Source organism: Choloepus didactylus, chromosome 15, assembly GCF_015220235.1.
Source record: "Choloepus didactylus isolate mChoDid1 chromosome 15, mChoDid1.pri, whole genome shotgun sequence".
Classification (NCBI taxonomy): domain Eukaryota; kingdom Metazoa; phylum Chordata; class Mammalia; order Pilosa; family Megalonychidae; genus Choloepus; species Choloepus didactylus.
The window spans coordinates 31,488,871-31,500,929 of record NC_051321.1 but is presented as its reverse complement, the minus strand read 5'-3'; the positions used below and the strand labels follow the sequence as shown (position 1 = coordinate 31,500,929).

General features: G+C 39.7%; 1 protein-coding gene across 3 annotated transcripts in view; it reads right to left on the bottom strand.

Annotated features, from left to right (window-relative positions):
* Positions 1-12,059, bottom strand: part of ARMH3 (armadillo like helical domain containing 3) — a 315,522-nt gene that overhangs the window by 196,630 nt on the left and 106,833 nt on the right. For all 3 annotated transcript variants that reach the window (XM_037804193.1, XM_037804194.1, XM_037804195.1), the window contains exon 20: positions 4,700-4,788. In XM_037804193.1, coding sequence (XP_037660121.1) covers positions 4,700-4,788 — 89 coding nt within the window. The remainder of the gene's footprint in view (positions 1-4,699; positions 4,789-12,059) is intronic.

Genomic DNA, 12,059 nt, shown 5'->3' with positions numbered 1-12,059 from the left:
GGAAAGACAGATATTTAAACAAATCATTGTACAAACACATGCAAACATAGCAAAACAAATGTGATATGCTAAAGGCATAAAGTGCTACAGGAATACAAAGGAAATAAAACATAGTGAACAAAATGGTCTTTAGCTTCAAGAAGTTTAGAGAGGAGACAGCTAAGCTCAAGTTCCCAAAGGGAAAGCATTATGACCAATAAGTAAAGAAAAAAACATTAAACCAGATACTAAGATGTTCTATGAGCACAGAATAAATTGGGATGCTTTGGAATATAAAATTAAGACAGAGATTCTTAACATGGGATCATGATGGGCTTCAGAGGACCAATCAGCTCCCTGATATTATATGCAAAATGTGCCTATTTACAAATGGACATTTTTCTAGACAAACAGACTGTAGCTTTCATAATATTTTCAAAAGTAAAGAATTATTTCACTAGGATCTTATGTCAACACCCAATTTCCCATCACTACCAGTTCAGAGTTCTAAGACCTAACTCTACTCAACTAAGAGATATGAGTAGCCTGGGGTTAGGGAAGAGCTTTTGAACTTTCCATAACTTGGTGAAAAATAGTGATTACTGGAAAAGAAGGCAATATAGAGAGGTAGGATTTCTTCCTTTCCCTACTCTAGTTAAAGTTAACCTAAATATATTTCTCTATGTATTCAGATACCATGGTGACAGGCATTATATAAATAGACAGTGACAGCAGGGAGTAAGTCAGGGTTGTATCTGTAAAACCAATTGTTGGGAAAGTGAAGTGGGTCCCTTTCCCCTTAATCCTATAACATCTGCAAAGTAAAAATGTTGTGTAAACGGCATTAAGCCATGAGGAGGAGGGAGTGAGACTGTACCAGTTAAAGGAAGGCAAAACTTTTCTGTTCAGGGGAGGCCAAACTGTGGTTGCACGCATCAGCCAAGCATAACCTTTAACAATCAATAACTGCACCAGTTCCAAGTGAAACTTTTTGTATCAATAACTGCACCAGTTCCAAGTGAAACTTCTTGTGAAATGTTTCTTAGCTAAACCTTGCTAAATTGTCTTTTGTAACCAATAGCTAACTGCCAACTCTGCTTCTGTTAAAATAGCTTGCTTGCATTACCAGGATATGGTTTCTGTCTATATAAGGCACCAGCACACACAGGTCGGGGCTGCTTACTGAACTCCCTGTGTGGAGTGACAGTAAGCAGTCGCCGGCCAGCTAATAAAGGCTCTTTAAATTCTGTTTAGCTGTCTCGTACTTTAACTCGCGGGCACCGTAACAAAAGTATATCAGGCAGAATGAACGCCCAACTAATACAGCTGACTCCTATTCTATAAGACCAAGCCCAGAAATTCTACATGAAATTTGGAGGGGGACCTATGGCTACATCTCAAAAACGGAGAGTTGTCGTAGTAAAACAGCACAGGAATGACTCCCGGGGAGGAATGTAGACCCGGCATCGTGGGACGGAGAACATCTTCTTGACCAAAAGGGGGATGTGAAAGGAAATGAAATAAGCTTCAGTGGCAGAGAGATTCCAAAACGAGCCGAGAGGTCACTCTGGTGGGCACTCTTACGCACACTTTAGACAACCCTTTTTAGGTTCCAAAGAATTGGGGTAGCTGGTGGTGGATACCTGAAACTATCAAACTACAACCCAGAACCCATGAATCTCGAAGACAGTTGTATAAAAACGTAGCTTATGAGGGGTGACAATGGGATTGGGAAAGCCATAAGGACCACACTCCACTTTGTCTAGTTTATGGATGGATGAGTAGAAAAATAGGGGAAGGAAACAAACAGACAAAGGTACCCAGTGTTCTTTTTTACCTCAATTGCTCTTTTTCACTCTAATTATTATTCTTGTTATTTTTGTGTGTGTGCTAATGAAGGTGTCAGGGATTGATTTAGGTGATGAATGTACAACTATGTAATGGTACTGTAAACAATTTAAAGTATGATTTGTTTTGTATGACTGCGTGGTATGTGAATATATCTCAATAAAATGAAGATAAAAAAATAAAAAAAATTAAAAAAAAAAAAACAGCACAGGAATAAAAACCAGCACTTGAAAGGCAGTGATACTAAACACCCACATTCCAAACAACAAAAGGCACTGGACCCTAGCCAACTGCTTCCTAGATACCAGAGGTCTATCTGTGTATCCAATTGAACAACTCTTACTTTACCAATGTTACATATAAATACAATTGAATTACAGTTTGCAGCACGTACATGGGAAAGCATATGCGTATTTGCCATGGTGAGTTTCACACATATCCCTCAAATCCCTAAGTCTAGAAGGCAAAGAAAGAATGAAAACATGGGAATACCAACATATGAGAGGCAGTGCCGGCCAAGCAGTGGGTGGATCCACCACTGCCACACTTTCATTCACTGATTACAATATTGTACATTATTATTGGCTCTGACTGCTTCAGATGTAGTGTTTTATTTTGCAGCTTTTCTTAACACCTGTTGCTATGCATCTCACTGTATACTCCATGTATGAGCACATGGAAACAAGGTTCCAGGGGGGCTCACCTAGTCTATATGTGAAAAAAAGCAAATCTCACTTGGCAGAGAATTCTAGTACAAATGCCTACGCCTTAAGAACAAGCAGTCATCCAGGCCTCACTAATGATACATACCCTCCCCTCCCCTCAACCCATTAGGAGCCTCACAATGCCAACCAATCAGCACAGAGATAGCATATAATTACAAACAAAGCTGAACATGACATAAAGTACTCAAAGAGATAAAGTCAACTGACCAATATAGAATAAAGAATGGTCTCCTCCCTCACAATTCCCCAGCCAGAATGAGGAAATGCTAACTGCTAGAAATGATAAATATAAAAGACATTTTTAAATCTCTTTAAAGATGAGTGCCTGTTTAAGCAAAAATAATGAAAGCGTACCCTGGAGTTTCCAACATATGTAAAAGTAAAACATACGATGACAATAGCACAAAGGACAGGAGGGACATTTCATAATGATAAAGGGGTCAATTGATTAAGAAGACAGGGAATACAAGTTGGAAATAAGAGAGGAATAGGAAGACCTAGGTCTCAGGGGGACATATTAGGGTAAAATGTAGGAGGCAATGTGGAAAAGGCAATGGAATAGGTTAATAAGGAAGAGGACAACAGATGATTAGGATGGGAGAAAAAGCAGAGGATCACAGGCACCAGAGACAGGATGGTTAGGATGGAAAGGAAGAAATTAGAATAACAGTGAAAATAAAACCAGAAGGGAATCAGATGAAGCAAGCAGAAACAACTATTACCACCAAATGGTTGATAACTAACATGTAGTATCATCCCAGCTATAGATACAAACGTAAAATTGTTATAAAACCTATAACTGTACCAATATCCATAGAGTTGTATGATTTTGTTTTCTTAATTCCAGGCTTTTACAGCAAGAAAATCACAAAACTTTGAATCCACAGCCAAAACAATAGTCTTTTACATCAAAAAGAATTGCTCCTGCTTAACAACTTCTAACTTTAGTCATTTCAATCTCTTTTGATCTCTGTTTACTTCTTGTGACATTCCTCAATTTCAAACTATCACACACAATCACAATCATACTCCTCTCTCCTAAAATACCAAAATACACTACTGCCAGTTAGTGTTATTCTCCTACTCCCCCTTCACCACCATAGACAGTAACTGCAACGAACTTGCTAATCCATTAATTAAAGATCTCTACTTTCTATTATGGAAGACTAAATTTAGAAAAACAAATTGGGTTGGGAGGGAACCATGTGTCACAACAAGCAAGATGAATTCCATGGAATGGGGCTGGGTTGCTGGCCTGTTTCTTATAGTTTCTGACGCTAACACACCCTCCTCTGCTGAAAATACAGAGAAGCCCTCCCATGAGTGGGGCAACCATTCATCACTGTAATCTTCTAGAAAAGACTTTATTGTACCACAGGGTTACAAAAGCCACAGGACCTATCAGGAAGCAACTGCCTCAGGGACATGTCTCCTCTGCTTTCCTGAAACCGCCAATTTAGTAACACTAAAGACAGGGGTAGCGAGCCAACATTAATTGTATCCTTAGAGAAGAGTCACATACCGCCTGCAGGGGTGGCAGTGACTTTACTGGGCTACCAAATGGATAAGAAGACAAAAGTAAACTGTAATTTGCTGTTTTTGTCTCTGGCACAGGGGGAGTGGTACAACTGACACTGTCTGTAAACAGTAATAATGCCAGATGTAACACAAAGAACAGGATTCCCCCAACTCCCCACCCCTCCCCACCCTCTCTCCCTATGACATTCCTCCTGAGATTACTCATCTTGAGGAAACACACAGAAGACTCCCTATAGACCATATGCTGCTACCAAATGGAACAAAAGGAGAATCCAAGTTTGTACTGAGTCCTCCTACCTCACCCAAGAGAAGAATCATTGGAACTCAAGAACTATGCAACTGTTTCCATCAGGCTGACAAAAAAAAAAAAATAGAGGGAGAAGAAACAGGAAAGTGTGGAACAGGTATGAGACATGCCCAGTCTGAATTAGGAAAACACTGAAATGTCAAAAGATGACAGAAAGTATAAATGTTTGAAATAGAAGCATCCTAAACAAACTAAAAAGTTGTTTTTTTTTGGTTTTTGTTTTTTTAATTCAACTTGAGCCCAGGCCTAGGGGCTCATAAAAAGTACAGGAAGAGAGGATGAATTCAAAAGAAAAAGTTACCTGACCAGAGTTCCCGCCAGGTGTAATGCAGGCGTACTCTACACTTCTTCTGGTAGCAAAGCAGTTTATGCACTACCTGAATGCAACGTCTGTTAAAGAAAGAAAAACTGGGGTAAGCCTAAGAATACAGTACAAACTCAGCACAGATACCCTTTCTTTAGTGGGGCAGCTTTGCTAAGTCCCCTGAAGACACTACATATGAATATATACACATGAAAAAGAAAGGAATTTCTTTCTACCTATAGCTCTTCTTGTGGATTACATCCTCCCCCCCCCAACACACATTTCCCTTAACAATGGGAAAAAAGGGCTGTAACCACTTATAGGTCAACAGCCAATTAGGCACTACTGGTTCCATTCCCTTGAGTTTTCACAGAAGGAAGGATGCCAGGGCCAGGATGAGATTACTTCATTCAAATTGACAGTCACAGGATGGAAAAACACAAAATTAAACTTTCTAGATCTATTTAAATTTAGTTCTTTATTTAAGTCTAATTTAGATTTTGTTAATAATTAACTTAAATTTTACTTACATTAAAAATTACATTAAAAATTCAGTTCCTCAATTACATTAACAACATATCAAGTGCTCAACAGCCACATGTGGCTAATGGCTATTGTTTTGGACAGCATAGATACACAGAACATTTCTATTGTTGTAAAAAGTCCATTGGACAGTGCTGTTCTAGATCACTGGAATATTCAAGGTTATTCACATCCCAACAACATACATGGTTTTTTTTCCCACAACTTCTGCCATTTCCATTATTGTAAAATATAACATACATATAGAAAGGTGTCAACTCTCAATGTACAGCTCAACAAGCAGTTATATAGGCAATTTCAGAAATTATTATGGATTACAGTCCCACAGTCTCAGTCCCTTCCTATTATGCAATACAAGGCATATACAGAAAGATGAAGACCTTCAGGGCACACTTCAATGAGCAGCTATAGAGCAAATCCCAAAGGATCCTATAGCTACAGTTCCACCGTGTCATTTACCTCCTTCCAGCCATTCTAACACCCCAGCATCCAAATATATATATATACAATTATATAAAGTTTCAGTATTTACAGACCTTTGTTAAATCTTATCTTGTTTGTTGCTACCCCTTCCTCTCACTTAATCTCTTTCTCCATCTTCTGGGGTGTCTAGGCAGTGAGCACTCTAACTTGTTCATATTGAAAGGGGTGTCAACAGTATGGGGATGGGGGGTAGGTTAACAGTATGGGGAAGGGGACTGCATCTGATTGCTGTTCTTAAAAAGGTTGTTGCCTTTGGGTTTTAGGACTTGTCTGGCATAGGAACACTCTGGTGGATTTAAGTTTCTGAGAGATAAAACTTTGTGAGTGGATTCTGGGAAGATGGCAGCATAGAAAGAAGTGGAAGACTTAGTCTCCCCCAGAACAATTCATAAATGAACAAAAAAACAGTAAATAACCTGGAATAACAGCGGAGAGACAAACGTGACTGTACACTCAACATCCACTGACATGAATTGGGAGGAATGCCCGAGACCACAGCATAAAATCTGTAAGTAAAACTGTGAAACCACACTGAGAGCCGAGAACCTAGAGCTGAGAGCCCCTCCCTCATGGAAGCCGCGCCGTGTACTCTCTCAGCCCAGCTCCAAGTGAGGTTTTAATATTAACTGCTCAATACAGACAGCGAATCCTCAACAAGCAGACAGAGGCTTTTGGTGACAACTGACCTTGGGAGAATCGGGGGACATCTCTGTCTCAGGATAGGGAGCCCAGAGAATCAGGTTCTATCTCTGGCTGACAGGTGAACCTGGGAGTTTTTCTGTCCCTTGCTCTCTCTCTGTGGAGAAAACTTCAGCTGTTCTCAGCCCGCAAGGCGTTGCAGTAAAGACAGCCTCAGACATTCTGCATTCTGAAACAAGCTGAGAGCCCCGCTGCACAGCCGGGCGGCCCAGGGCTTCCCTTGAGGGATGGCGCACACTGGTGACTGAGCACAGAATTCCCTCAGCTGAGCTCCTGGAGGATCATGGCTGGGAGGGGAGACCTGCTCGGAGAACCCAGGGAGGCTACGCCAACTCCGGTGGTTTGTGGGACAGCGAGAGAGAGGGTCTGGGGCTGAACTGAAATGAAGGCTTAGACTCTTGCGGCGGCCTTGAATCTCCTGGAACCTGGGAAATTTGAACAGTAGAACTGCCCTTCATCCCTGGCCACCCGTACACACGCCCCACATTCAGGGTGGACGGCTCCAGCAACACACCCACACTGAGTTCTCCAACTGAACCCACAAGAATCATTTCCCCACACACCACAGAAAAAAGGCTGAGAACTGACTTGAGGGATATAGGTGACTCACAGACGCCATCTGCTGGTTAGTTAGAGAAAGTGTACGTCACCAAACTGTGTCTCTGAAAAATTAGATCGCTATCCTTTTTTTTTGTTACAACTTGAAAGAACACTATCAAGCAAAACAAATGCCAAGAGGCCAAAAACAACAGAAAATCTTAATGCATATGATAAAACCAGACAATATGGAGAATCCAGCTCCAAACACACAAATCAAGATTTCGGAAGAAACACTGTACCTCACACAATTAATCAAAGACCTACAATCGAAGAACGAAAACATGGCAAAGGATTTATTTATTTATTTATTTATTTATTTAGGCAAAGGATTTAAAGGACATCAAGAGGACCATGGCCCAGGATATAAGTGCCATAAAGAAGACCCTAGAACAGCATAAAGAAGACATTGCAAGAGTACATAAAAGAATAGAAGATCTTATGGAAATAAAAGAAACTGTTGGCCAAATTAAAAAGACTCTAGATATTCACAATACAAGACTAGAGGAAGCTGAACAACATCTCAGTGTCCTAGAAGTCCACAGAACAGAAAATGAAAGAACAAAAGAAAGAACGGAAAAAAAAATCAAAAAAATCAAAATGGATCTCAGGGATACGACAGATAAAATAAAACATCCAAACTTAAGACTCACTGGTGTCCCAGAAGGGGAAGAGAAGGGTAAAGGTCTAGAAAGAGGATTCAAAGAACTTGTTGGGGAAAACTTCTCCAACCTTCTACACAATATAAACACACAAAGCATAAATGCCCAGTGAACTCCAAATAGAATAAATCCAAATAAACCCACTCCGAGACATATTCTGATCAGACTCTCAAATACTGAAGAGAAGGAGCAAGTTCTGAAAGCAGCAAGAGAAAAGCAATTCACCACATACAAAGGAAACAACATAAGACTAAGTAGTGACTACTCAGCGGCCACCACAGAGGAGAGAAGGCAGTGGCATGACATATTTAAAATTCTGAGAGAGAAAAATTTCTAGCCAAGAATACTTTATCCAGCAAAACTCTCCTTCAAATTTGAGGGAGAGCTTAAATTTTTCACAGACAAACAAATGCTGAGAGACTTTGCCAGTAAAAGACCTGCCCTACTCCAGATTCTAAAGGAAGCCCTACCAACAGAGAGACAAAGAAAGGAGAAAGAGATATAGAGAATTTTAACAGACATATATAGTACCTTACATCCCAAATCACCAGGACACTCATTTTTCTCTAGGGATCACGGATCCTTCTCCAGAAGGGACCATAAGCTGGGACATAAAACAAGCCTCAAGAAATTAAAAAAAAAAAAAAAAAAATTGAATATACTCAAAGAACATTCTCCAACCACAATGGAATACAAATAGAAGTCAATAATTTTTGAACTGTAACTCCACTATTTACTTCCTACATGATAAAAAATACACAAACTCTAAGGATAAATCAGTGGTTTTGAACTCAATGTAAAATATGTAATTTTAGACAACCATATAAAGGTGGGGAAATGAAGGAGTATAGGAACATAGTTTACGTGCCCTATTGAAGTGAAGACGGTATCAAAGAAAAACAAGATTGATAGGGATTTAAGAGGTTAATTTTAAGCCCCACAGTAAACACAAAAGAAATTATCAGAGAATATAACCATAGAGATGAAAAGTAGAGTTTGGGTTAAGAGAAATGGGGGAAGGGGCAATGGGGAGTTAAGAAATGAGTGTAGGGTTGCTGTCTGAGGTGAAGGGAAATTTCTAGTAATGGATGGTGGGAAAGAGCATCACATCATTCTAAATGTGATTACTTCCACTAATGGAAGGCTAGGGAGGGGGTGGAATGGGAAGATTTAGGCTGTATATATGTTTCCACAACTGAAAAAAGAAAAAAAAAAAGACAGTCTAACTAGACGACAATTGAATGCTAAGGATGAACTTGGATGGGATTGGAGAGTGGAGGACAGGTGGCTCGAAGGGACACAGTTGAGACATAAGGAAAAGGAAATACAGAATGTAAGCATTGTATCATTGTTGAATCTCTTATACTTCTTAGCTGCGCTTAATAGAATTACATAAAAGAATGTTCTTGTTCATGGGAAGTACATATGTGAATTATAGTGTATGTTCAAGGATGTGTGCAGCTAACTCTCATATGTTCAGAAGACAGAACAAAAGATGATGGATGATAGATAGGGAGGGAAGGAGGGAAGGAGGGAAAGAAATAGCAATGTGACAGCATGTTAAAGTTGGTGGATTGAGCTATCAGGGGAGGGGGGTCAGGGTATGATGGAATTCTGTGTATGGGGCTAGTATTGTTTTTGCAACTATTCATGTAACTTTGAATTTATTTCAAAAGAAAAAAAACTTTCTGAGTGAATCTTTTATACAATCTCAGGTAGGGACCTAGGTATTTGGGGACTACTTCTGGTAAGGGCATGGCATACTGTGGCCATTTGGGATGTCTAGCTGGAGCTTGCATAAGAGAAACCTCCAGGATAGCCTCTCGACTCTACTTGGGATCTGTCAGCCACTGTGACCTCAGCTTGTGACCTTTCTTTATTCCCCCTTTTGGTCAAGTAGGCATTTTCAATCCCTCCCTCTCAGGGCCAGGCTCACTCCTGGGAATCATGTCCCACATCACCACAGAGATTCATTCCCCTGGGAGTCATGTCCCCCGTGGGGGGCAGGAGAGAGGTTAATGAATTTATTTGCCGAGTTGGGCTCAGAGAGAGAAAGGCCACATATGAGCAACAAAACAGGTTCCCTGGAGGTGCCTCTCAGGCATAATTATAGGAGGACTCGGCCTCCTATTTACAACCCTAATTCACAGGAGCAAGCTTCAAGTCGAGGGCTTGATTTATTAAGTAGGGGGTTCCTAACTTCACTTTATATTCTATCCCAAGATAAACAGTCAGTTTCTTACATTATCTCAATTGTACAATCACCATCACTCTCAACTTCAAACAATTATCATAACATAATACATCCAAGAGCTCTTATCAGCTAATTATTCATCCCTAGTATTAGTGTAGAGTTGGTAAGATATTCCTATTAAATATAGTCTTTAATATGCAATGCGTAGTTTTTCCATACCACTCTGTTGTTAACCCTCTGCACCAGTGTCACACCTTATAAATATATCATGCTAACACTTATTTAGGTTTGTAGTGCTGCTCTGTGGGTTATATGCCTTTAAAAAATCATTTACGGACATGTTCACCTTCAACAAGTCATTGATACTTATAATCCCTTTAATGAACCATAGTCACCCCTGACCATTCCCAAACCATTACGTTCATCCTCATTATCATATCTGTACATATTAATTATCATTCCCCTCTCACTAACTTTTGTCTATCACTAGGTCCCCCATATTCTACATTATAAGACAATTTTTACATTTTTCACGGACTTCACATTAGTGGTAACAGTATCTCTCCTTTTGTATCTGGCTTATTTCACTCAGCATTATATCTTCAAGATTCATCCATGTTGTCATATGTTTCACGACCTCATTCCTTCTTACTGCTGCGTAGTATTTCATCATGTGTATATACCACATTTTGTTTATCCACCCATCTGTTGAAGGACATTTGGATTGTTACCATATCTTGGCAATTGTGAACAATACCGCTATGAACATCAGTGTGCAAATATCTGTTCGTGTCATTGCCTTCAGATCTTCTGGGTATATACCAAGAAGTAAAATTGCTGGATCATAGGATAACTTGGTATCCAGTTTTCTGAGGAACTGCCAAACTGTCTTCCAGAGTGGCTGTACCATTATACAGTCCCACTAGCAATAAATAAGAGTTCCAATTTCTCCACATCCTCTCCAGCATTTGTAGTTTCCTGTTTAATGGCAGCCATTCTTACCAATGTGAGATGATATCTCATTGTGGTCTTGATTTGCATCTCCCTAATAGCTAGTGAAGATGAACTTTTTTTGTTTTTAGCCACTTGTATTTCCTCCTCAGACAAATGTCTTTTCATAACTTGCCCATTTTATGATTGGGCTATTTGTACTATTGTCACTGAGTTGCAGGATTTCTTAATATATGCAAGATATCAGTCTCTTATTAGATACATGGTTTCCAAGTATTTTCTCTCACTGTGTTGGCTGCCTATCCACATTTTTGACCAATTCCTTTGAGGTACAGAAACTTGATTTTGAGGAGTTCCCATTTATCTATTTTTTCTTTCATTGCTCGTGCTTTGAACGTTAAGGTCTAAGAAGCAACTTCCTAATACTAGGTCTTAAAAATGTTTCTCTACATTATCTTCTAGGAGTTTTATGGTACTGTCTCTTACACTGAGGTCTTTGATAAACTTTGAGTTAATCTTTGTATAGGGTCTGAGTTAGGAGTCCTCTTTCATTCTTTTGGATATGGATATCCAGTGTTCCCAGCCCCATTTGTTGAACAGACTGTTAAGTCTCAGTTCAGTGGATTTGGGGGTCTTATCAAAAATCAGTCAACCGTAGGATCTGCAGTTCCATTTCCGAATTCTATATATGTTTTTAAGACAGTACTTCCAAATAAGCAGTTAGTAGGTTTACGTTGAGAATAATATTTTTAAAAGTTGTAAACCTAACAAAAGATATTTTTCTATCTCTGACAGGGATTGGATTTTGAAAGCTTAAAAAGCCATGGATGAAATTACAAAGGAAAATATTGAAAATTTACCTTCTAAAAATGAAAATCTTCTAATAAAAAATTTCAACAATTAAAATTAAAAGGCATACAAGAGAGAGGCTGAGCCCACTTATAATTGTGCCTAGGAGTTCCTCCCCCACCTACCCAGAGCCTCCTTGTTACTCAGATGTAACCCCCCTCTCTCTAAGCCCACTCGACAGGTGAACTCACTGCCCTCCACCCTATGTGGGACATGACTCCCAGGGGTGTGAATGCCCCTGGCAACATGGGAAATGACTCCTGGAGATGAGTCTGGACCCAGCACTGTGGGATTGAGGAGAACTTCTTGACCAAAACGGGGAAGAGAGATGAAATAAAATTAGGTTCCAGTGGCTGAGAGATTTCAAATGGAGTTGAGA